Genomic DNA, 27,729 nt, shown 5'->3' on the forward strand with positions numbered 1-27,729 from the left:
CTACAACAATAAAAGTAAAAAACCATCAAATGTTATTTTAAAAATACTGACGATAGTAAAGTAATGATGATAAAGTCAACGCGGTAACCACCATTTGCAATTTAAAACTCCTGTATTCTGGTGAATAACTGAGTTATCAAAAATAGATGTTTTTGTCGATGGCTGCCAATGTTATTTTCAGACTCATTTTGGCTTTCTGTTTTATTGGTAGGAAATTTTTACTTATAGAGATAAAGTACATTCTTATGAAGAACCTGGCCTTCTACTGATTTCTGGGTTTTATTTAACCAGTCTCTAAGGTCACATTATAAATTTTTCAGAATACACAAAGTGATATGATTTTTAAAAAGAAATAGATTACCTGTAACTGCTGTCTCACAGTTTGTGCCACTGTGGGTAGATGGACAACTACACACATACCCACTGGTAGATCCCTGGAAACATGTTCCAGGTCCACAAGGATTTGATGAACATCCAACAGTAACTATAGACAAAAGTAAAGTAATCGCATTCTTAAAAGTGCACGAACTCTTTGTGCCACAGGTAGGATATTTTTCCTGTTTTGTTCTATAACATTCATTATGTTCAAAAGATAAAAACAATTAGAAATAATGCATCAGATTGATGAAATCAGGGAATGCTATAGTTCCGTGTAAATTGGCCAGGCGTCTCTGATTCATCATTAAATCAAACATTATTAAATAAAACGTTGTCCACGCTATTAAACTTTACTGTATGTGACAACAAATTGTTATGTGCCCATATATGGACACGATGATGACATAACACTACCATATTTGGACACATCACACTTTTTTGTCAAATTAGTTTGATATGTGTAGACAGAGGTTTATAATAGGAATTAATTACATTTTACATTACACACATCCCATGTATTGTTTTTCGGATTCTGGCAAAAGGTTTCTTTAACCAATAAGGTTAAATCAACACATAATAACCATGTAGGCCTAATTAATAGAACAATTTCTGTCACAGTGTTACTATAAAAACATTTTTCGATATGACACCTATTAAGATTACAATAAAGGTCAAAGACTTTAACAATAATAGTTTACCTTGTGTCTCACAGTTGGTCCCAGAATGTGTTGCTGGACATTGACAAAAATAACCACCATCAGAACTACTTTGGAAACAAATTCCAACTCCACATGGACTTGGTGAACACGGATTACCCACTGTTGAAACAAGTATTGAACAGTTTTTACTTTTCTAGTTTTTAAAATATATAGCAAAGAAAAATTACAAATTATTATCATGCTAAGATAAAAGAAACCTTGTACTACAGTATGTGTGAAAAACTAAACCCTGTAAACCATAAAAGATATTGGTATGGTTAGTATGCAAAACTTATTTATGATCTTTTTATACTGTATACACTTTCAGTACTAGGCCTAGGCATAGTGTATCTTATTTAAAGTGGTAACATTTCATAAAACAAAATTACAGTAAAAAGAAATATAAATTAATAGAAAGGTATTGAAAAGTAAATTAAAAGCAATTGTGAAAGAAAAACATTCTACAAAAACCAACATGAGAAACAGCAAATATTTTTATGAAATGAAAATGTTTAAATAAATTTAAAATTTATGAAATCTACAATCTAACAGTAGGATAACTATTGTTTCGCATTAGTACTGCAGCATTTTTGAAATTTTTTATTAAAGGCTACAACTACTGACAGGGTAAAACAAAACCATCTTCATCTAAGCCTACACTTCTACAGTGTGAGACAGGAACATGATTACGTGAGAATTCTTCCCTTCTTTCATGAGTGTTTTGTGTTTGTTCAGAAGCCATATCATAATTTTACCAAACAAAATGTGACATAAATGGCAGACGTTGGACAATAAATTAGCATCTCCTAAAAATAATAGTGATATATAGTGGTAGGTATAGACTGCTATAATTGAATATCCTGTATGCAATAGTGTGAGGGAAAGCATTAAATAGTGCATTATGCACTGTATGCAATAGCCTATTTGTAATTATACAAAAATGGTGTGGACATGATGTCAAACAAATGAAATGATTTCCGACTGAGCTTAATTTAATGAAAGCTATGAGGGCATGCAATTTAATTTAGAAGATGGTACATGACATTAATAATAATAATAATATGTTATTAAGCCTACTGTATGCTTTCACTGTCGTCAGTACATAGGCCGATAGTACTTACCCTGTGTATCACAATTATCTGCTATTGTTCCATCAGGACACAAGCATGTATAGTGAGTACCTGATGCCTCACATATTCCAGATCCACATGGGTTAGGAGTGCATATACTCCCAACTATGATCGCATTAAAAGGTTATTTTTAAAGTTCATGTCAGTAATAATATATTTGAAACTATCCAAATAATTCTAAACTTCTTTCAAATAGGACTTATATTAACTAGTTCGAGTAGCTTTATAGCATACAGTCTATTGTATTATAATAATAATGAACTTGGTCTAAAATCGAAATCGGAACAAGAGAAAGAGAAGCACAAGTTGAAAAAGACGATATATAAAAATACAGGCAATGGTAAATGGACTGTAGGCCGTAGTAGAGAAAGGAGAAAGAAATGATCTAGCTACCACCATTTTATGATCATGGTATACAATTATTAATTGGAGTAGAGTCCAATCAAGGCAAGATTGCATTGGTCCAATAACATAGCCTATATCAATACCATGTTATATTGGTCAAGCATATTTGAAGTAAAAACACCTAAAACACACTAAACCTTAGAAAAAGCAAAAAAAAAATATATTAAATTCCTATTTTGTCAAGTATGAATTTTACACCTTTATGCCATAAGAAAGATAATGTGATTCTTGTTAATTGCCCACGTGCAAAACTTCACCCATGTTAAAGTCAATTTATTTTCTCTTCTGATTTTTAAAAACATGTCGTGCCGTCTTAATAAGTTGAAATAAAATTAAGTTATTATTTACTTACCAACTTCACAGTTACTTCCAGAGATTGATGCAGGACAGGAACATGTGTAACCCGTGGAGCTTGATGTACATGTACCTCCGTTAAGGCATGGAAAACTGTTACAAGCATCTAATAAAATACAAAATTAAACCAATACATTAATGGCAAATGCACATTAAGTAATTGTTCAGGTCTAATGTTGAATTTGTCAAATACATGGATCACCAGACATTTTGAGTCAAGAGTTCAATTCAAATGTCTACACTATCAAATTAGTTTGAAAAAAAGTGTGATGTGACCAAATATGGTAGTGATATTCCCAAATATAGTATGTCCACATACCGTATGGGCATATCACATTTTTATCACAGTTTAAAAGTGTAGGCCTACACAGAGCTTAAAAGTTTACCTCAACAAAGGTAAATAAGAAAAATGATAAGTTAATACTAAAGTACCATAGTATGAAGCAATCATTTCAGTGGTAAAATAAATTTATGATTAATTTTCTAAATTGTTTCACTTTTATTATCCAAATACCAGTCACACTAAAAGGCAAAAGCGGTGTGTTGCCATTGGCTAACAAAATACAGTCGGAACTATTCGGATACCGGATTCTCTGAAAACCAGAAACTATTTAGAAAGTAAATGTACCAAATTTACTCTTAGAAAACAAGACTTCAAGTCCCAGAAGTTTAGAGTTGGTTTGTGCTCCCTTTAAGCAACCTAATTTGATATCTACATATGAATAATAATCAAGTGATTATATTAATGGTGCGATAATAAACAACTGTTGAAGACGAAAAAAGAAATCAAAACAAACTACAGTAGAAGATAATAGCGGTAAAAGTTAGTTAAAAATACTTACTTGATGTCTCACAGTTTGTACCAGAATAAGAAGAAGGGCAATCACAAAAATAACTACCACCACTTGTAGGTAAACAACCTCCTCCATTTAAACATGGAGATGGATTACAGACGTCAGTATTTACTATAACTAAAAGAAATATAAATAAATTATACATTATAGTGCTTAAGCATCAAGAAAGCCTCAAATGCTTGCCATCCATTACAATTACTTTCAACTTTGTTATTGTCAATAAGAATAAGAAAAAAATACATACATTGACAATGAGTAATACGACATAGTTATAAAAGCTAATCAAGCTTAACACCATCAATATAGCAATTACAAGATAATTATACAGAATATTCAGCATGTTCAAAATCAATTTAGACGAAAGTAGGAGACATAACTTTAAAAAAAAAACAGGAATTATTATAGGAAAATGAGGGCCACAATCTTTCGATGTCAGTAGGCATACACGTCACTATAGTACAACAATTTCTCTAATTTTAATTTCTCTAAGATAAAAGACTAATGAAGCCTTGCATAGCCTACTTGTCTTCCAATCCCAATTTCTATGGACTACTAACAGAGTTTCCTTATGGCAAAATGGTGCCACTACTGTAAAGAGCTGATTTCTAAATAGGATATATAACTTTAATTGAAGATGTGCAAACAATTTGTTATCATTACCAGTTTCACAGTTTGTGCCTGTGTATCCTGAACTGCACGAACAAAAATAATCTTGATTGTCACCAGACAGGGTAAAACAAATTGCACCATTTAGACAAGGATTGCTGCTACAACCATTTGCTGTTATAGCTATAAATAAAACAGGTTAAATGTAACTTTAATAATCATATTAAGCAGTTATTCTTTATTTATTTCAATCCAACCGTGCACTTATAGGATAAAATAAGATATACAAATATACATAGCATAGAGAATGATTTTAAAATTAAGAATATTAATTTTATTATACCAACAATATAATTGACAAGAACTGTACAGCTAAAAGTATAATCAACTAAATATATATACTGTATTTAGAATTAATATCTGTGCATATATACTGCATATACTGTACAATCGAAAGAATTCTAATAAACATTTCTTTTCATTCAATTGTGAAATAGGGCCTGATCGCTGTTGTGGCGCGCCTCCATAACAAAGTGAATAACAGATAGGGTTGGGCTGAAATGGACCAATCAGATCCAAACGATGCACAGTGTGGGTTTAACACAAACCATATAATGTATTTAATTGAACCTCAGGTTTAATTCCTATTCCAAGAAGTCTAATAATAACAAATTATTTTACATCTCCCTGTTCTAATGATGAAAATAAGCAGTTCCTCTAAATACAAGAAAAGTACGTGTACAATTCTATTGATCTTTAGATACTATACACAGATCTAAAGTAAATGTTTTATTCTGTAGGTTTATTTGAACACTCCCTCTCTTGTTGACATTACCAGAGCTGTATTGAATGTGTAGGATCTTTGTAAATTACAAATATTGTATTAGTACGAATAAGACTATGATGTCACCATAAATGAATATTAATACATACCTTGACCTTAAATAACAACTTTTGAATAAATTGATGAATGTTTAAATCTATTATAAATTTCATAAGTTTAATTTGCTTTAGTAATACAGTAACTTATCCAGTAAATTATCGCATGTTTTTTTTTTGTGTACGTTTATATATGTATGTCATAATGCAACCTATTTCAGCCGCGGTTGCCAATTTGCAAAATTTACAATTTTACAAATTCTAATACAGAAACTATAAAACACATTATGCTGTATACAGACTGTAGTTATATTGAATTTAGTTTCTGGAAATGCACTGTAAGCCCCTATTTATAGTCACACTTAACTATTTATTTTTGTTTTATATTCATATTTCATTTTATGTTTATTATGTATTAAAATGTTGACATTATTAAACTTGATGTATACAATACAAATGTATGGAAAATACGAAGAGACAAATATTTAAGTTTAAAATTTTCAAAGAAAGATACAAATAACTAATTTATGAGTTTAAGCCATAAACCAACAAAATATATCAAATTAAAAATTTGAAATGTGTTAATAGTTATATAAATCTGGAAATTGCTGCTCATACAGTATATAACAACTTTGATGCCTACCTGTTACAACGGGTGAACCTATGCTTGCCCAAAATGTTGAGAAGTCTTGAACAACTGTGGCCCTATGGATATAAAGAAAAAACTACAATAATATAAGATTTTAAAATTATATTATCAACAGAAATTGACCATAGAAACCCACGCAGGAACTACGGATGCAGAAATAATAGTGGTGCTATAATATAAAAACAAAAAATACAAATGACAAAGTGATGATGCTGACGGTCATGTTGTAATTTTAAATGCATTTTACCTTATTATTATTTACAGATTATTGTATAAGATAATAATGCTGACATTGTTAATTCATACAAAACACTATATAAAATAGTCTATTAATAATCATAACAATAATAATACAGCATGGCAACCTCTGTAAAATACGGCAAACTGATTAATGAAAGTAAAAAATCAATACATTGTAGCGTGTTGCCATGGAAACCTTTTAACAATGTGTGAGGACAAAACTGGATTTTTATGTAAGAGTTTAGATTATAATGAATATGTATGCAACATAATTATTACTCATGCACAATACTAAAATATAATCTTATTTTTATTAATAAACAGAACAATATATCAATGAGGTGAATATAATTTAAAATTTTGTATTAAAATTCTGTAATAAATAATAATGATATGAATCATAAATTCCTGTAATATATCTACAGTATCAGTCACTATGTACTGTAAAGGTATTTTAAAAACTCGTTCACACTCGTAATGTAATGAGATATGATGGGGCTTCACTAGTTGTCATGACTGGCGGAGGTCCAGGGGGACGGGAGGACCTTCCTACATACTGCACCTTGTTTAGACTGGGAGGAGATGGTTCCCCTCACTTTTGACTGCAAACAAATCAAATGTGTACAAAGCAGTAAATTCGTACTAGGTTTGTGTTTTTGTGTTTTTTTTGCCTCTCGCACACCTGTGTCAGAACGGATCAGCACATTTGCTAGTTGGACATAAAGACTTTTGATAAAAACAAACTAAGTAAAGTATATTTGGGCATATCGTATGGCCTATGAATTACTGTACATGGGCAGCTACAGGTGGTTCATACAGTAGGTCCTACAAAGGTTGTCACAAATGATACTACTGCCCTTGATTACGCAATACTTACATAAACTGTACATCTTCTACATTAGCTGGTGGATTCCAGATAAATGAATAACTTGTTGTTTTATCATTTGAATTGTCATGTGTGATAGAGTCTCCCGGTGCTGAACATTGCATTAGCCTAAATCCAGCTGGAGGCGTCCCCCAAGTTCCAACTGGAGTAATGTCTCCATTTGTTCGTCTCGCTTGTAGTAGGATGCCCCTGTACCGGGTTGTAATTTGTATTGTAACTAAAAAAAATTAACAGAAAGCAATTATTAATATAACATGACATTAACTAAGTATTAAACTAAGTTGATAGAGAAGGGATATCTTGAAAGGTGTACAGTAGGATAGGAACAAAATGATATTGAATGATAAAGGATGTAGGCCTATACCTCCCTGGAATAATAATAATATGACAACACATTACTAAGAAAGAAAGTTGGAAAAATATCATCGGAGGTTTTACACACAGAGTATTCATACGTATTTAAAAATTGTTTCCGGCGTAAATCAATGTCACATGGAAGCCTACAGTAGGCCTACAGTATAGAAATGTGTCGTTATTGTGTTTAACTAGGAATTTTCAATATCTTTCAATTCTTTCTGCGTAAAATCCTGGCTGGACGATAATTCACTTTCCTTCATATTTTCAATGGAATCAAGCCAATGAAAGAACCTAGGTCATGTTACCTATTCAATAATTGTTGGAAATATTGTCAACAATTATACAGTAGCCTACGCTATCGTATACTAATTTCTCTGTAGCTGTATTAGGGAACGTGTGACGATTTCAGTGACAATATAAACGTTCGTCATTGTACAGTATGAATACCCAATAGAAGTATTGGAATTTTTTATAAAAAGGTGTGTCAATATTGCAGAAATGTTAATGACAGTTCTCTGATCAGGCACGACGGCTGATGAACTAAAGAACGAGGGTTCGGCGAGCGTAGAAGTACCCTAGATCGGCAACGCCAAGTAACGTCCCATGAAAATTGTCCAAAAATAAACATCATATACAAAATAATTGCGAACTTAAATAAAAAAAACAAAATAATAATAAATAAACATCGATTTGTAATTCTTATTCAGACTTGTACACAGAAAACTGAACAGGTTCATAGCCAAAAAGTAACCAAAATGGTATTAGAGTAATAAAAATAAAAGCATGAGTAAGATCAAACGCAATTTAGAAAATAGAAATCATTAAAAATATAAGCCAGGCTTGCCCGACACAAGATTGCTCATTTCAATTCATTGATTGAATGAAATACAATTAAAATGTTATTATAATACAAATTTATTGAGATTAAAATCAGCACAAGGAACGGATTGTTTCATATACATGTAGTATGAATTGTCTTTAGAAAAAATTGAATACACGTATTGTTGGTATTTCCTCTTCAAGCCATGCTCACACTGGTACAGAATCCAAATAAAAAATCGATTAGCACTTCAAAGCATCAGACCGTACACGAGTCAATAAATCGTACCATATAGCATACAGTACTATTTATACAATGCAAAAGAAGAAAAGAAAGCAAAATCTTGATGTTTTAAAATTATAAATTTTGTATGGCCTACTTTGCTATTACTTTTCTCGTGGCCATTTAATCTACAGTATTACATCTCCACTCTCGAACCATGGACCTATAAATTTATAGGTCCATGCTCGAACCTCAAAATTGTGTTTAAAATATACAGTATACCGTAGCCTAGGATCAGGCAGAACTGCGATCAGTGGGGCCCTGTATTACCTCCTTGATACGATTCAGAATAGATATGGATTTGTGTGGAATATGATAAACAATACTGATAATGCACCATTGTTGCTTGGTTCACAACATTGACACAGTTAAGTCATCGAGTCCGAGTAGCTATTCTTTGTTTTCACACAAAATTCATATATAAGCATATCATGAGCATAGAGCTATACTATAGTTCCATGGTTGGAGTAGCCTTAAGTATGGAATAGCTCTGGGATTATTATCGTTATATTAAAAGCATTGACAATTTGTAAACTTTTAGTCAATTTTTATCACAAAACTTTTTTGTTTTGTTTGTGTTGTTGTAGTGCTTTCTGTGTTGGTGTAATTGTTACTGTTTATCTTTCTTTTTATTATAGTTCTATTTCTGTTTTCAAAACAAATTTCTGTTAAATTTTAAATGGACATATAAAGACTTTTTGACTTTCAAAAAACATCGGTACATTGAAGGAGCAAAAAGGTAACCACTAAATTTTCTCTAGATTTTATTTTGTTGCTTTATTTCTTTTTTCTAGAATGTGTTTCGATTTCAATTGCTTTTCGTTAATAACAGGTTGTTATAATAATAATGCTATGGTAAAATGACTTCTTCTATGTACTGCTGTATTCACGGTGGTGTTGTTTCTCAGTGAATGCTTGGGTGGTTAGAATACAATGGCTTAAATTGTCAACGGCAAGTGACGCTGACAATGATACACATTCCAACTGCATTGAAGCTAACAATGACATCTAAGCATCGCATCTCACACATGATTTACCAATGAAGGGTGTGAACACTGGGTAATACGAGAAATGGAAGGGTGTGTGGTTTGGAAATTAAAACTTTGGTATCCCTTAGCATTGAGATAAGATTATAGTGGTCTATATACAATATATTTAATTGGTCACCCAAAAACAACAATGAAGACTAATCAAGTCAAATTTTGAATAGGCCATTTTGCATTCAATTTTCACAAAAAAATGAATAAAATATGATGAAATAACAAAAAAACAGTTAAATTCATTAAAAAGTCCATTATCTTTTTTGGTAAATAATTTGGGGTTTTTTGTAGATCTAATTTTTGATAATACGAATAGGCCCTTCAACAAAACAATTGGTATTTTTTCAGGCGGACACTTTTAACCTCCAATAGCATTGATAGTATGCTCATAGCATAGACAATCTTTACAGATCCAGGGCATTTGGTACTGGAATTGAAACAGTATACGTATTTGGTTAGACCATAGACCAATAAATATTAACAATTTATAGGTCCATGATTAGACCTTAACCGGTAGGCCTACATTAATCCAAAATCTGGGATAACAAAAGAATTCACCATCGACCTCTCTAGAGTAACAACTCCCTGAATTAGCCAATGATCTGTGGGGTTTGGGTAATATTAAGAGGGTGAGAATTGAGATGGGGAGGAGTTTATGGTTTAAACGAGAACATGTATGTATTCTGTCTAATTTAACATTAAAGTAGTTGATACAATATATAATTATAAATCACATACATTTATATAGCACCGATATCCATAAAACAATTCAATGCTCAAAATTAATTTCCATAAAATGCTTTAGCCGTGTTTATAATTCCAGAGATGATTCTAATCAAATGAACCAGTATCTATATTATTTATCCGAGGTGGCTCGAAACATGCAAACTATTAATAATTTCTCGCGTGTTCAAACCATATTGATATACTGTAAGCCTACCGTGCTGTATTATTTAATAACCATGTACAGTGTATTGTGCAATATTTTATGTTTTGTTATGCTTATCCTTGACACCCTTCAACCATAGAGGTATACAATTCTTCAACCTCTTGTTTATGTAGAAAGATTGTAAATTAATAAAATAAAAATACAGTTTGTAACGTTGGTACAGCGCAAACATCCGCCTAGAAATAATATAAAAATATTGATGTGTTCCCATACAGCTATAAAACCATCATTTGAAATCTTATGAAAATCTGGCTTTTTGAGTAACAAATATAGAAAGAATTAAAAAAATACAGGTAATTATTATCATTATTACTGCTGAACGTTGTTTTTCCTAATTGCTGGATATTATGTAGATAAAATGATTCAAAAGTCTGCTCTCCTTTTAAAATATGCTTTCACAAGTGATTGAAGATGACAAACCAAGAAGAGGCCTAAAATACAGTACCAGATCACCAATCAAGTAAAACAAATATTAATTATTAAGACGTCATATTGATCAAAATGATAAAATATATTATAATTTCCAAACATATATTAGAAGGTCACACTTACCTGTGACGGTTTGATCAGCGTTGTAACTTGAAGATGAAGTTACTATAGAATACGGTGAGATAGATTGACTTGGGACATTAGGCGTATGAGATGGTAGGAGAGAGCCACACGAAGAAGAAACAGCTCCAGATGGGAAAGATTCAACAGATGATATAAATGCCAACAACGAGAATAATATTACTATATCCATTCTGACAGATGTATAGCCGTTCGTGTGTACGTATACTATGGTTGTCACAACCACACCGGCTTTAGGCACTTCAGGTATAGGTTTGTACCAAGCCACCTATTTTATAAAATATGCATATGAAAAGACTACCATACAACTTAAACACAGGGCGAGCTCTTTTGTCCGCTAATAACGATCCGCTTTACTGAACCATAATAGGTTGTATTCATTCAGACGTGAATTGACAAAACTGAGTCATCTCAACCAGTTATTTCTCTGTTTGCTTTTCATTCAATAACTAGAATCGTAATAGCGCTGGACGCTACATTGAGTTTCAATAGGTTCTCACTCAACAACTATAATATCTCAAATAAGTACTTTAAAATTTTCAAAACAAACGAATCAAAGACTAATAAATTTGTTTTTAGTCTGGTGGTTAAGATACCTATCACAAGGTCCTGGGTTAAAATCAACAAAATCTCCACTTCCAAGACTATATCAAAGAGTATTATGTTTGTACTGTGAAAAAAGAATTAAAAGGATATAGTGAATGGATTTGTTTATGATTATCCTTGGCAATTTGTCTAAATATATACAAATGAGTAAATAGTACAAAATAAATAACGATATATTACAGGATACAATTGAATTAAGACTGAACAGTTGACTATTTTCAAAACAAAGAAATAAATGTAATTTTTCGTATTTGTACAGTTGATATATCGTATTATAACAGACAATTTATTAATCAATATCGTGCTGAACGAAAAGGAAATAATATTGACAGAGGTATTGTGTACACTGAACATGATTAATCGACGGATCAACATGACATCCACACCCAGGTGTGCTACTACTATACAATAAATGGTTATAAAGGACAAACACATGGAAAGTGGATCACTATTTTAGCTATATTTCATTATAAATATCAAAGAAGAGTGAAAATACACCCTTCCTTGATAAATATTATGTATGTCCGCCTAACTAATAAAAAAGGGGCTTAAATGCTTGTTTGGAAAGAACGATTAGGCCTAACTGAAGCAGGTTTCGACTTGAGGGCAGTATACTATTTAACCAGTTACCCTAAAATCGATAGGTGGCACCATACCTGTAAACTGCAAACTTAGATTTTTTCCCAAAGGAAATACATGAAGCTCCTAAAATAATTTGAGTATTTTAATTACAGTGTAAAAATAAATAAATTAGAAGATGCAAAGTGAAAGTGAATGCTGCGAGCATAATGTTATAGTTTTTATGACGCGCAGGACCCTAAAAGACAACGTTTCTCATTGGTTATTAGACATCCTGAGACTATTTTAATAGTGTACAATCGTCGCCTGAAATAATTGATTTCACTCGCAGAGAGCGAAAACCGTAAACGTAGCCTAAGTCGTCTTAGGCCATATTTTGTAGACAAACCATGACCTTTCGGTTCTGACAAGCAATGAAACTGCAGTCCAGAATATAAATACAGCTCTGAGTATACGTAGCAATTGTTGTTCATATGAATTTCGAAAAAATGGTGTTCACATGATTCAACACTTTTTGGAGAAGACATATACTTTAAGCCTACATATCGCTGATCGGTTTAATCAGTTTTTCAGTAGTTTAACATTAGTTAGTTAGTTAGTTAGTTAGTTAGTTAGTTAGTTAGTTAGTTAGTTAGTAGCTAAGGTTTTATATCATACCATGGGCAATTATACGAACAGGAGGATCAAACTACAGTAACCTACCACTATTACCAACTTAGTAAACAGTTTAAGCATCAATAATTGAACTGCAATTAATAATATAAACGAATGAAGGTAACAATACACGAGATAATGAAAGTACATTCCTTTGGTCTAGAACGTGCGACAAGTTCTTTTATCTCGCGCATCATTTATCAAGCCATAAAATCGACCTTTTAAGTTGTCAGAAGTTTATTGACGCATATAGTTATCAAAAGGCATCATGTTACACTCCTTTAAACTTTATAAATACAAATAGATATACCTATAAATCAGTCTTGTGGAATCTTTTGTCAGCTAAAGAGCAGGGCAGAACCCATAATATTCTTCATACTCTCTGGTTTAGTAGAGTTGAAGGCTACATTTGACAAAAACTAGGATTGACAGTTAGGCCCCTGAAATGATGATGTTGGCGTTCAGTTTTGCATTTCTATCTGTTTTCTTTGCTGCGATCGAAAGTCGCTCCACTGGGGCACCTGATTCGGCATGTACTGGCATGACTCCACAACACGCATCTGGAGCACAAGTGAATCCTTCACCATTTACAATCACAACTTCTAGGCCTTCCTACGTCTTAGGAGGTACATTGCAAGGTAAGGTAACTTTTAGGTTTTTGCATAATCTAATCAATGTCAAATCTGCACGCGTAAACATTACTCGAAGAATGTTTGTTGAGTTGAACATAGCTGTAAAAAGAAAATGCCTTTCGGGATAAACTCCTATTCCTTTTCGGAATTTTGAACACATTTCTGATTTGTTCGTGCACACATGCATATTAGCACATAGGCCTACTATATGTCTTCGAATCCAATCAGAAGATTTTTTACAAAACAGAAACTATTTAGCACTGTTTTTACAAGTGGATCACAGAGATACATATTACCACAAAGCATAAATAATGTACAGACATATTCTGAAGAATACACAAATTATAATATTACAGTAAATAGCAAAAGTGCAGGAATGTTCTTTGAGAATGAATATCATTGTTAAAAATAAGTGTGTCTTTTAAGTAAGATGGTGGAGCGATTTTACTCAAGTTAATGACACTAGGCCTACGTATAACGGAAAGAAAACAGTAAAATATGCACTGTTATTAATGTTTGACCTGATTGTTACATAGCTCTATCAGGGAGTCCATTAAACCTACCTAAACAATGTTATTTTATGCATAGTTTTTGTAATTTGATAACTTTAGTTCTAACACCCGTGACTTTTATAAACGCTTGAATGCATACACTTCACAGGCAAATTGGGCGTGTGCGTGTTGCATTACTTGTTTTCTTCGTGCAGTATTTATATAACAAACGAAGCGGACGATATGAAAACTGTACAGACAATTGGAAATAAGATAACCATGAAATAGACCTACCATACTTAAGAACAGTTATTTGGCCTACACATTATAGAACATTCTATTTGAGGGAGGGTAAATATTACTAAAAATGGTTTTGTTAATCGTTTGCCTAAGTTATACCACTCACTATGTAAAATTAATGGATCTGTTGATATTTTTTTTGATTCCCTTGCTTGTTTCCGTCACAAGGTTTTGTCTAATGTCAGTAATATTTAAATGTTGTCTTGTTATCTGTTGATGTTTGCTTGTATATAATATGTTATATAATATTTTACGAATTTCAACCCTGTTAATGGTGACGTTTGATCACTGTAGGGTGATGATGAAATAAAATTAAAAAATAAAATAAAAATTTGAACTTTTCCAGCTGTAGTTTCACGTCCGGGAAACAAATGCGCTAGGCGCACCTCATGACGTCAGTTACTATGCATAACAAAACAAGGCAGGCTTACAACAAATGCAATCTTATTGCACGAGTTATGTAATACATAGATAACTATAGTATTTGTTTTTATAGCTCTACAAATATAAAGAATTAATTCTTTGCCTGTTGTGTTTATATATATATATATTTTTTATCATTATTATTTATTATTATTTTATTTATTTATTTTTTTTACATACACTATCTGAATAAAATACAGTAAAGAAACTTTAAAAAAATAGAAAACAAGAGAATTTGCAACAATTATTATGATCGCTCCAATTTCGCCAGCACTTTGATACTATATATCCTTGTCAAAGTCTGATTCACAAGCCCAAACTAGCCCTTGCATGTTTTATGTAGTGAACATTGCATGCCATGGTGCATTAAGATGCGACACTAGGAAATTGACCAATCACAACGATGTTGTAGTAGTAGTTACCACAACGCCGATCTAAATTGTAGGCATGCGCGGCACAACCAAACTATTTTTATTTTGATGCTAATTTTGTCTAAACAGTGACTATAACATCGCCTTCGATGTTGCAATATGCCGGTATATTACTGCAAGCACGTACTCGTGTTACTCGTGAAATTGTCGGTAGATGGATGCCTTCGACTTATGCAGGAATTCAGTTAAAGACATGTACTAACGAAGATGATTCGGTGACGCACAGTAATGCATTTTTAAAACCATTTACAACGCATTATACATGGAAAGCACCAGACTCCTTTGATGAAGACATTGAATTCATGTAAGTTTGAATAACTTAGATCATTTATAAGCCAACTTACTTAGATTAATGTTAATTGAAATGTGTTAATATAAATTGTTTAAAAGTTATCACAATAATGATCAGTGCACTACAAAGAGACCAACTGACCAAAAAAGGATTGACCGATAACTCCACTCTGGGATGACCAAACCAATAAGACATATTTTTGGTTGAATTTCAAATGTTTGAAGAGTGGAAATGCCGCTTACCACCCGACTTGTTTCTTACAAAAGTAAAAAAAAAAAGAGTCTATGTTGTTAATGTAGCCTAAAATAAACGCGTGTGAAAAGCTCACCAAACTGAAATTATATAACATTTTGTTCTTGTTTTATATAGAGCAACATTTGTCGTTACCTACGATATTTTTTGGACAGGTATTTCTTCTGGAGTAGTAAGTGTAGATACTTCGGTTATCACTGAATGTAAGTATACAATAAGTTAAAAGTAAATGTGTAAGTTTAAGTTATAATATGCACCTCCAACTTGAGCAAACACACTTGCGAATATCATTCAGACGAGACAGAGGAATAACTTTAGAATGTTGCAACTCATTTGAAGTCCCGATCGCACCGCTCCACACTCCACACATAGTGCATGGGATTTTTCTAAACAATGACAATTTTTGGAAACAAATCGCAAGCAGATGAAATGTCTTCCTTAGACCTTATTGGACGTTTTTCGACACCGGGAAGTAGCCTAATTAAAAATGGCGGCCATTTTTAAAACCTACTCTAGATTTGATTTATTCAATTTGGTATAACAATAATTACAGAAAAATACAAAACAATACAAAGTAAAACAAAATGCCTAAGATGGTGATTTGGTGAAATCATTGTATGTATAATTTCCTTTATAATTTTAAATAAATTAAAGAAATAAAAGTTAATTAATTAAGTTACTTTTTTTAGTTAAGAAAATCAAATTTTGACAGGATATTGTAAAAAAAAAGATGGAAAATACAACTGCAAAATCAATAAAAAATACTAGTTTGGAAGTCAATCCAGGATGACATTGATGGATGAAGGAGGAGAGATAATCTCTCCTTATAAGTGGAACGTTTAAGGCGTTTACCGGGAAAAAAAAGTACCTTGTGTTCTCTGAATAAATAATCTAAATCGGTCACATACCAATGCCTACAATGTGTTAAATTCAAATGTTTTCCAGACACTGATATGTGTGAAGAGCTCAAGCCATGCCAGAATGGTGCAACATGCTTTAACTCATTACAATCTGCCTCGTACTACTGTCTGTGTCCTAGCGGCTTTTCTGGAATAGATTGTGAAACATTCGGTGAGTACAAATCCTTTTTCGCCACTCAATAAAAGTATCAAATATCATGTATGTCACCTAGGGCATAGATCACTGTACTGGCGAGACTGCGAGCTGCGTTAAATATAGTTTCTAAAGTTATTTCTAAATTATTTTAACGTTATTCTTGAAAAAATAATTTGAGATTCTTCTTTAATGTATATTGGTAACTTATTCCATTCTTGGATAGCATTGTAAAAAAAAGGTTGCATGCGCCATTGGTCAAATAATCGTAATTCTAACATTCAAATTGTATCCTGAGTATTGTAATTGTATACAAATCGATTTTGAACTTCACGAATTAATGAGCATATTCTATATCTTTGCGTATCGCGTAGAGACTTGCGCTGCGTCTTAGTGGGAGCTAATCTTTAGTAGCAACCATAAGTTTACTATATATCTGATTTCCTTCTAGACTATTGCAGTAACGAAGTTTGTAGTAACTCTGGCACATGCTATTCGAGCTCATTAAATGCACAGGTCTTCTACTGTGAATGTGACGTAGGTTTCACAGGCAAATTCTGCGAGATATTTAGTAAGTTGATCGGCTTATGTATGAGAGAGTGTTCGTAGTGCTGACGTAGATCTAAACGGCAGGACGAGAGATAATGATGAAGGTTATGATGACGACGATGGTGATTATGACAAGGGAGAACATAGATATTACGATGGTGACAAGAGTGTCGTTATGGCGACAATTGTTGCAATGTAGACTATGTTTGTGCTATGATGATGAAGAAGTCGTGATGACGATACAGTGGCTAAGATAATGACGACGCGGTAATGATATCAAGAATGCTGTGATGACAAATGTGGTTAAGATGAAGATGGTATGATGATGATGACGTGGTTATGGCGAGGCTGTGAGGATTATGACGGTTTATTAAGATAATGACGACTATAGTGTCGTGCCATGATGGTTTGCTGATTCTTTAACATTTATTTTGATAGTAATGGCATTCAAAAGAGAATAAAGAGTACAACGTATGAATACAACAATTATTCTCATTATTATCATGAGCCCTAGTTAAAAGTAAAACTTGTCTCACTAGGACCCATGACGACCACGATTGAAACAACCATGGTGGTTGACGTACTATGCTTCCTAATATTGTAACGCTTTTGTTATACTAGATAAAAATCATACAGTAATTAAAATTTGTTTCTAATTTTTTACTGGCTATTCCAACAGCGGGCTGTGGAGCTAATCCCTGTTTGAATGGTGCTGTATGTTATAACAGTGATTCAACAAATAGGTTTTATTGTGCTTGTGTCCATCCATATGCTGGCGATCGTTGCCAATACTTCAGTAAGTTTAAACATCATTATTTCTAGCGTAAACACAAACTAATATGGAGTTGAGCTCAAAGTATACAATCTGCTCTATCCATGGAGGAAAAGTAATACAGTAATTCATTTTCTCCATAATTTATCGCGTTACTGAAAATTCTCAAAATGTCTACAAAAAGTTGAACGTTGATTATCACCGTTAAATAATACTTTGTTCTTCAGTTATTGAACTAATACTGAACGGTGATGGGAAATTAACCAATCAAAGGGAAATGTTTATAATAATAGACAATACCAACATCAACAATTGTTTTACTCTATTTCACAGTGTCATGTGACAACTTGCCTTGCTTTAATGGTGGCACGTGCTTCTCATCTGAGAGTGGAGTTGGGTATATCTGCTTATGCCCATTAGGTTTTTCCGGACCAAAATGTGAAACCTCCGTAGGTAAGTCTTAATCCCAGTTCACATTCATAAAAGTTGCTAATACAAATCGGTATTTACTGCCAGATTACATTGTTGGTAGCACAATAATGTATAAAATTAATGTTTAACTTCTGCTCATGTCTAATAAAATGCCTATTCACACTACCAATTGTAGCTTACGTCTATTAGCGTTTACTACCACGTAAAACAGTGGAACCATTGTTTGGTAAATGTTATTGCCTGTTCATACTGAATTCTCAAAAGTAGTTCATGCTAATAAGCGCTTACTGTCAGACCAAACTGTGAAACCATTGTTTGCTATTTCCTAACTCTAGTTCACACTGCCAACTTCTACATTTCTTACAGAAACCTGTGTGGACACTCCTTGTTTTAATGGTGGTACTTGTTATAAAAAGCATGGTGGTAGCGGTTATTATTGCTTATGTTCTGGAATTCACACAGGTGATCACTGTCAATTGGAAAGTAAGTCCTTTCTAGTTCTTGCATTCCTTTTTATCCTAGGCACTTTAATTCACTCAGATTCAATCCAATCAATATTCAGCAGAATAACTTGTTGTAGCTCTGGCATATCATTATAAATTAGTCAATGTCTGTGTTAATTAAACTAAATCATGATAGTTGTGAAGATGTTTTAATACGTACAAAATATTGTTTGAAGGTTTGCATGGCGAAATCGAATGTTGATATAAAGTTTGCGGTACACCACGTGTATTAGTTCTGAAAAGAACTGTTGAGTTTCTCGACGTTTCGATCAATATACTTTGATCGTTCTCAGGAGTGAGAATGCAGAAAGTCCAGAAAACTTGGAATATAAGTGGGAAGGGTGGGACTGGTGTGAAAGCCAGAAACAATGGCAAGTTCACACAGTGGGAGGGATTGAAACTAGCTATAGCACCCTGCTTTTCACACCTATCAGAAACAATGCTCTTCTATAGCAAGTTTCCATTCACTATTGTTCTTGAGAAACAATGCTCTGCTATAGCTAGAAACGTGTATTAGTTCTTTTCAGAACTAATACACGTGGTGTACCGCAAACTTTATATCAACAATACGTACAACCTTATTGGGCTCTTGGTTGGTTTAGGGAAGAGCTGTGTATTGAAAATCACATTTTCCTAGAATATAAACAAATAAACAAACGATTTCTTATTAATTGCCATTGCTCATATGTGCAGTAAATAAACCATCCATAAAGTAGTCAATTATTTTAAATATTATTACAGAAAACATTTTAGTTGTTTATATCTTACTTTTCAGAATCAGACCCATGTCTGTCATCTCCTTGCTTAAATTCTGGATCATGCTACAGAGGATCTGTCTCAAATGAATATTACTGCGGATGTCAACCTGGTTTCAATGGCATGCACTGTGAAATTAATGGTAAAATATTGTATATTTTGTATTGTATTTTGGTGAAAAAAATCCAACTTAACTTGTGTTAAGGATCTTTCACACCTGTTCCGGCACGGTTTCGGTCCGGCGAATCGAACATCAATGTTTCGTTTTCAAGGGCCAATCGATATGCGCGTAGCCGCGTGAAAACGAAATATTGACGTTCGATTGGATTTTCCGGCGCCGGACCGGAACAGGTGTGAAAGACCCTTTAAGCAAGCAAGTATCAACCTTTCATAACTAGCCTAATAGTCTTTCTGTATGTGCTCATATGTGCAAGAAGAATTTCAACTGTCACATGTTTGGCCTTTGACAATAAAGTTTTCTTGTATCTTGTATATGTTTATGAGCATCCATAACTTTTGTACTTGGTAGTAGTGTAGGTGTGGTGATTTGTGACAACAGAATACCAATATATGACAAATATATAAAATAAAATCAAAGGTTGAACAATTTATAAAGTTTATATGCTTTAAATACACAAACTCACCGTTGCGTTTCTTTGTAGATCCCTGTAGCTCAAACCCATGTAATGGTGGTTCTACATGCTTTACATCTCAGTATGGTTCAAATATCTACTGCAAATGCCAAATTGGTACATCTGGACCTAGATGTCTTCAGTATGGTAAGTACATTAGTCAATTGATCATTGTCTTTGGTACATCTGGACCTAGATGTCTTCAGTATGGTAAGTACATTAGTCAATTGATCATTGTCTTTGGTACATCTGGACCTAGATGTCTTCAGTAAGGTAAGTATATTAAGTCAATTGCTCCTTGCCTTTGGTAAATCTGGACATTGGATATCTTTAGTATGGTGAGTATATTAAGTCAATTGCTCCTTGCCTTTGATATATCTGGACATTGGATATCTTTAGTATGGTGAGTACATTCAGTAAATTGCTCCTTGCCTTTGGTAAATTTGGACATTGGACATCTTTAGTATGGTGAGTACATTCAGTAAATTGCTCCTTGCCTTTGGTAAATCTGGACATTGGACATCTTTAGTATGGTGAGTACATTCAGTAAATTGCTCCTTGCCTTTGGTAAATCTGGACATTGGACATCTTTAGTATGGTGAGTACATTCAGTAAATTGCTCCTTGCCTTTGGTAAATCTGGACATTGGACATCTTTAGTATGGTGAGTACATTCAGTAAATTGCTCCTTGCCTTTGGTAAATCTGGACATCTTTAGTATGGTGAGTACATTCAGTAAATTGCTCCTGCAGCCTTTGGTAAATCTGGACATTGGACATCTTTAGTATGGTGAGTACATTCAGTAAATTGCTCCTGCAGCCTTTGGTAAATCTGGACATTGGACATCTTTAGTATGGTGAATACATTCAGTAAATTGCTCCTTGCCTTTGGTAAATCTGGACATTGGACATCTTTAGTATGGTGAGTACATTCAGTAAATTGCTACTGCAGCCTTTGGTAAAGTCTTCAATATGGTACAAATTACAAATAGTCGATTGCTCATTGTCTCTGGTAAATCTGGACCCATGTGTCTTCAGTATGGTAAGCACATTTAGGAAATTCCTCTCTGTCTCTGGTAAATCTAGACCCATGTGTCTAGTACATATAGGCAATTTTCCTGTCTCTTTGGTACATCTGGACCTCTAGGTATCTTCAGTTTGGTAAGTACATTTAGACACAATCTCAACATGAATCAAATACTGAAAATGCTAAATTAGTACAGTACATCTGGATCAAGATTTCAAATACCTTGCAACAGCCAAGCTGACACATTTTTTTGTCTTTAAGAAGAGAAGCACCTGTAATAAAATGATAATAGGATAATGATTTGCTTTTTTCAGATTCTTGTATGTCAATTCCGTGTTCAAGCGGTGGGACATGTATAAAGCCTTACAGTGGAATTGGATATCAGTGTCAATGCCCTCAAGGTCATAAAGGGGTCAACTGTGAATTTTTTGGTAATAATTCATCAAATATTGATTTTTCGCGTCTTGTGTGGGAATATTTGAATGCACATTTTTACAAAAAAATTATAAATCAAAAAGCTGCATAGGCGGGTAGATAGAAAAAAATCTAAATTGTATTAATGGTAGAATCTTTCTTTGAACTGATCATTATAATAACATAATAATAATTTCAACTCTACAACTATATAAACAGACAATAGACTTTAATATAATCATTTATTTCTATATTCCCTTTATATACAACTTTAAAATAAATAAAGGCTGAATGTGACAAACTATTTTACTCCAAAGAAGTGCATCTTTTAAATTGTCTGCGAATTATGCTTTTTTCTTTTTGATAGAACCATGTGATCCCAATGTATGTCAGAATAATGGACATTGTTATCAGGCCGAAGCAGGAAACAACTTTCACTGTGATTGTGACCATTCATACAAAGGAAAATACTGTGAACGGCTAGGTAAGTTCTTTTGCTCATTCTTCTAATTGTCACTCTCAATAGTAGTATAATTGAGTACCAGCAATGTTTTTTCGTGTCACCAGGAAAAGACACACATTCAAATCCTGTAAACTTCATTTCTACATATTGCATCAGCAAAAAGTAAAGATAAATCAAGTAGGCCTACCAGACAATAAGGCTTCTAAAAAGGATAATGGGTATTATAATACACCTAAATATATTCTTGTCATTTGATTAGCTAGGCCTATCATAGCTAGGCCAAGGAATATGTTTAGGTCATTGACATGGGTAGTGTGTGTGTTATAAAACAAATAATGTAACATTTTGTATTTGCACAATGGCACAAATAATTTCATTCGTTGAAATATGAAATTCAATGTCAGCTTCACCTTAAATAAATAAAATTTCATCTTTTACCTCATAAAATTATTTGTACCATTGCACTCATAAATATTCATCAAATCTTCAAGTAATACATTACAAATATGGTTTATTTTTAGATCCTTGCTTAAGTAACCCTTGTAACGGTGGAGCATCTTGCCAATCAGATCAACTTGGACTGAGCTATGAGTGTATTTGTAACTGGATGTGGGTTGGTGAAATATGCTCAAAACTAAGTAAGACCACCTTTGTAGTAGAGCCACAATGTGTTTCAAAATAGAAAAAAAGTAAAGTTGATAATATCTAGATGTTTTGGTTGTCAGCTACAACTGTCTTCTGGAGTAATGGTTTATTGTTAATGTTTATTCGCCATGCAAACCTTTCAACAAAAAGTTTATTGAGAGGGCTTAATAGGATATTTATTTTTAGCAATACCATGAAGGAATTCTTTCATGATTGTTCTGTGCTGACTGATTCTTAAGGTTGTATCATATAGTAAATTTGGCGATTGTAAATACTGTATTGAACAGTTTAAAATGTTCAGTTTTAGCCAATGTTGTTACCTGTGTTTATGTTGGGAAACACGCACTTGGGGACACACACCAGTATCCAAGTGACAGGAATTCATTTTCTTAATCCAAGAAAAATAAAATGACATATGTACAATCCTTGAAATTGCCAAATTTAAAAACTGTTAACTGTATTAGCCACCTTTGCCTTATTTTAGTATATATATAATAAAATGATAATTAACAGGTATAGAAGAAATTCTAAACCGCCAGGTGATATTACTGAATATTAATTAATTTGAAATGAGATGAGGATTACTATACTTTAATGAATCAATCACGATTTAATTTTAATCTATGAAAAAGAAATTAATGTACTGTTATTTTATACCTTGTGACAGACCCCTGCTTGAGTAATCCTTGCAGTTCTGGCTCAACCTGCCAGGCAATCAATGACGGAAATGACTTTATGTGTATTTGCCCTCCTGAAAGTTTTGGCAATTTCTGTGAAAACTGTAAGTAAAATTCAGTCCTTTTTTATTTGTTTTACTTATTCATTTACTTGTCTTTACAAAGAAAATTGATTAGAATAACAAGAAGTTGTTTAAAGCCTGATTTTTTTGTGAAATGAATATAAAGTATTTTAAATAAGTACTGTAATTTAATTTATTTCCTTAAAAATATAAAAATGAATATATAACAATTTAAGTCTGTCATTTCTGGGAAAATATATAGAATGAAAAAACAGTAAAGTTGATCATTTAAGATGAAAACAATAATTTAACAGTGGCTGGCAGTTGCATGAAAAATGTTTATTTGTTTTGTCACTTTTTAAATTTCATAATCTGTCAATTCTTAAACAAATGAATCAACAGACCCATGCTTAAGCAATCCCTGTAGTTCTGGATCAAGCTGTCAGGTAAACAATGGGCCTGGCGGAAGTGGGTTCAGATGTATTTGCCCTAATCACAGATTTGGCATGCTCTGTAATGAAAGCTGTAAGTATAAAATTAAATCTATGTTTTAGACTAAGTTGAATAGTATAATTTTTCAGGATGGTCGATACCTGGACATTTTCTTCTGGTATTTTGCACCTCGGACTGTTAAAACAGTCAGTTCTTGTGGACATACAGTAGGGACATACCGCAAGATAAAGTACTTACACAATATATGAGATTATAATATATTTATAAACTTCAGATTGAGCCAATAATGAGCACAGAAAGATGCTGGGTTGTTGTTAATCTTATTGTGTACCGCAAGCATGGATGAATTATTATGTTAAAAAAAATACAGGCACTGAAACAATATTATTACTGTATTAATAACATGTGTTTAACGTGTGTGTTTAATGTGTTTTTAACTTTAGTTACAGGATGTGCATATCAACCATGTCGTCACAATGGAATTTGTAATGAGGATAATTCTCAAAATGGATTCCACTGTCAATGTTCTGAAGGTTATTTTGGAGAGGTTTGCTCAGAATCAGGTACAGAGAATTAGGAATGGGGATAGTTGAAATACTCCCTATCATTTTAAATGAGAGATATATTGACCCCCAACAAATATATAAGGAAGACCAATGAATAATAGGGAGCTTTCCTATTGTGGCTGGACGTCCCCTGAATGTAGAGTCCAACAAAACGGTGTCAATCAAACAAATGAAAAAGCTCTTCACAATACCCTCACATAAGCTCAATTATTTCAAATTAAAACTAGTTTTTTGCAAATCAAAAGCGCCCTTATATTCTTGTGGATCATGTTCTACAGATGTTTGAATTCAAAAGATTTTACCAATAAACTAAATTACAGTAATACTGTATAATTATAAGTATATATTTATTATGAAAATTTGAACCCGTTGATTACAGGATTAGGCCCCTTCAAATGACCCACAAGATCAATTAGGGAATCTCAATATTTTTACCCTCGCAACATTTTCAAAACAGAATTGATAACAATGATAACCCACAACAGGATGCGCCCCTGTTGCATTAAAAGGACTTGATCTTCAGATCTTCATACACAAGCCTAATAAGGAATTTATTTTAAAAGACCAAAATATGCCACTTATTTGTTGTTTTATCTTTACATGCAGCTTGTGATTCTAATCCATGTCTCAATGGAGGATCTTGCCTTCTGGATCATTTCAATGGAGGTCATGTTTGCATGTGTTCAGTCGGATTTATCGGTCTATCATGCGAAGAAACAGGTATTCTAATCCTAAAGTACTTTAAACAGACTTTCTGTTGATAACATACAATCAAATATGCCAATAAAGTATGTAGAATGAAATTTAGCATTTACAGTTATTCAAAGTGTGAAACAAATTTAAACTTTGATTCTGAAATTGTAATATGTCAACCAAATCTCTTATTTCTCCTCTTTGTAAACCAACAAAATGGTAACCCAAATCATATTTGGTATCTGTATCTGAAAATCATAAACTATAATTTTGAACTTTGAAATTTGTTGTGACAGCAGCCATTTAAATCTTTAATCTAGATAGTGTTTCAAGACCAGTGGTTAGTGAAGTACCAACTACAACAATGTCTATTACTACCACAGTCATTCAACCAACAACCAAAAAACCAACTACCATTCAGATGACCTCTAAAAATGTACCACCAACAATGAAACGAATTACCGTAGCACCGACAACTAAACAACCAATGACTATGGCACCGACAACCAAAAAACCAATGACTATGGCACAGACAACCAAGAAACCAATGACCATGGCACCAACCATGAATAAACCAATGACCATGGCACCAACAACCACACCAACAACTATAGCACCATCAACCAAGAAACCAACTATAGTACTGACAACCAATAAGGCAACAACTTTGTCACCAACAAGCTGTAATGAGGCTCCCTGCTTGAATGATGGTACATGTACCATCACCGATGGTATGCCTGTTTGTGTGTGTCCTCCTGGGTACCTCGGTACCACATGTGATGCTGGTGAGTTTAGAATTTATAATTTTGTATTTAATAATCAGTGGGTAGACAAAAGGGGAGAACTTTACAAATACATTGAAAATACAGCTCCTATATGTATATTTTACCAGTGCAACCATTCTACAATGATTTAGCTACATAAAACTTAAAGTTGGTTCAAACAAATTAGGTGGACTAGTATGGGTACTAAGCTAAAATTTACATGGATGTGAATGCAAATGGGTTGAACAAATTGAGGGTTCACATTTATTTAATAATGCTTTCTGTTATATATTTCAGTTGACTATTGTGCCTCAAATCCTTGCAAAAACAATGGAGTGTGCCTTACGGTCAGTGACGAGTACAGATGTTCATGTAAAAATGGCTTCACAGGTTTAGACTGCAGTACAGGTAAAATATAATCAGTCAACTCTGAAGCCTGAAACCAGAATTTCCTTTAAATCCAAAAAAGTCCTGAAATTAAAAAAATGAAATGATCACTTACTAAAATTTTCAATGCTCATAAAATAAAAATAAATAAAATTTAACCGATGCAAAGAAACATGGATTAAAATGTTTTACTTCTTATTCATACTGTATGTTAATATTTAACAAGGCCATATACATGGCTGCAGTCGCGTGCACAAATTTAACTTAGTGTTTACTGACCGACCGACCTACCTACCGACCAACATAGTGAGCTATAGAGTTGCATTTTGCACACGACTAAAAATGTTGAAAAATTTTCAAAAACATTTATATTTCCCTCCAAGTATTAATATCCAGTGTCAAAATAACGAAAAAAAATATGAATATGAATTAGTGTCTTACCGACCGACCAACCAACCAACATTTCTGAAAATGTTGACAAACTGATGACCGATCGACCGCCATAGTGAGCTTAGAGTCGCGTTTGCACACGAATAAAAATTGAGTTTATCAGTTACTAGATAATAATAGGACCCAACCAATGTCCCCCTTAATAAGTGTTTTCCCTGAATAAGGGTGTTGGCCATAGTGTTAAATTTCCCTTAATATGGGTATCCCAAAAGAGGGGTTCTACTGTATTAAGGTTGAACAATATGTTACCATGTGAACAAAAACAAGCACGAATGTGCAATACTCGGGGTACAGCAAAAGAAGCTGTAATGATGTCACAAGACGGGATGTGACGTCACATACACATCAATAACCTCGCTACCAAATACGGCTATACGATACCATCTTCGAGACGTGATATGGCTGCATCCGGTTTGAAATTTAAAAATCCGGCTCTATAGCTTTGAGGACATGTCGATGTAGATATTCATGCCAAATTCCAGCTCAATACTACAACGAATAAGGGAAGAGTAGTACTTTATAAATCGCACTTTTTACTCAATAGTGTCCAGATGGAAGAGGAGAAGATGAGTGAGTCCTAAACTTGGGTACCCAGAGTAAAAATAGCAATATACCATAATTTTACCAACAATGTGAATACAAATCTAAATTATTTTTTACCATTTAGTGTGGTAAT

The 27,729-nt window shown here is 33.1% G+C and overlaps 2 protein-coding genes across 3 annotated transcripts in view; one reads left to right on the forward strand and one right to left on the reverse strand.

Moving 5' to 3' along the window:
* Window positions 1–11,348, reverse strand: part of LOC144836258 (uncharacterized) — a 31,297-nt gene extending 19,949 nt beyond the window's left edge. Inside the window, exons 1-8 of one of the 2 annotated variants that reach the window (XM_078691513.1) lie at window positions 11,080–11,348; window positions 7,071–7,296; window positions 5,948–6,009; window positions 4,480–4,608; window positions 3,808–3,936; window positions 2,964–3,071; window positions 1,077–1,196; window positions 362–484 (exon numbers count right to left, since the gene is read on the reverse strand). In XM_078691513.1, the coding sequence (XP_078547639.1) occupies window positions 362–484; window positions 1,077–1,196; window positions 2,964–3,071; window positions 3,808–3,936; window positions 4,480–4,608; window positions 5,948–6,009; window positions 7,071–7,296; window positions 11,080–11,269 (1,087 nt within the window). In that variant the 5' untranslated portion in view covers window positions 11,270–11,348. Of the gene's footprint in view, window positions 1–361; window positions 485–1,076; window positions 1,197–2,963; window positions 3,072–3,807; window positions 3,937–4,479; window positions 4,609–5,932; window positions 6,010–7,070; window positions 7,297–11,079 lie in introns of both variants that reach the window. The other variant, XM_078691512.1, reaches the window with a different exon arrangement.
* Window positions 11,349–13,477: 2,129 nt separating this feature from the next.
* LOC144835428 (uncharacterized) lies at window positions 13,478–26,951 on the forward strand. The gene is made up of 19 exons (XM_078690513.1): window positions 13,478–13,574; window positions 15,283–15,517; window positions 15,875–15,960; window positions 16,703–16,828; window positions 17,262–17,381; window positions 18,039–18,155; window positions 18,465–18,584; window positions 18,930–19,046; window positions 19,842–19,964; window positions 20,485–20,601; window positions 21,794–21,910; window positions 22,261–22,377; window positions 22,878–22,994; window positions 23,669–23,782; window positions 24,143–24,265; window positions 24,637–24,756; window positions 25,366–25,479; window positions 25,773–26,237; window positions 26,514–26,951. Exons 1-19 carry the CDS (start codon window positions 13,478–13,480, stop codon window positions 26,633–26,635), a joined length of 2,667 nt encoding a protein of 888 aa, XP_078546639.1. The 3' UTR covers window positions 26,636–26,951.
* The last annotated feature ends 778 nt before the right edge of the window (window positions 26,952–27,729 follow it).

This window comes from Antedon bifida, chromosome 2 (genome assembly GCF_963402885.1).
Source record: "Antedon bifida chromosome 2, ecAntBifi1.1, whole genome shotgun sequence".
NCBI lineage: Eukaryota > Metazoa > Echinodermata > Crinoidea > Comatulida > Antedonidae > Antedon > Antedon bifida.

Bases quoted from the DNA above. Each gene is read 5' to 3' on its own strand.
- LOC144835428 (XM_078690513.1), top strand. From the start codon at position 13,478: ATGACTCCACAACACGCATCTGGAGCACAAGTGAATCCTTCACCATTT. The intron at 19,047-19,841 runs GTAAGTCCTTTC...CTTACTTTTCAG, and splicing joins TGATCACTGTCAATTGGAAA to AATCAGACCCATGTCTGTCA. The intron at 19,965-20,484 runs GTAAAATATTGT...GTTTCTTTGTAG, and splicing joins CATGCACTGTGAAATTAATG to ATCCCTGTAGCTCAAACCCA.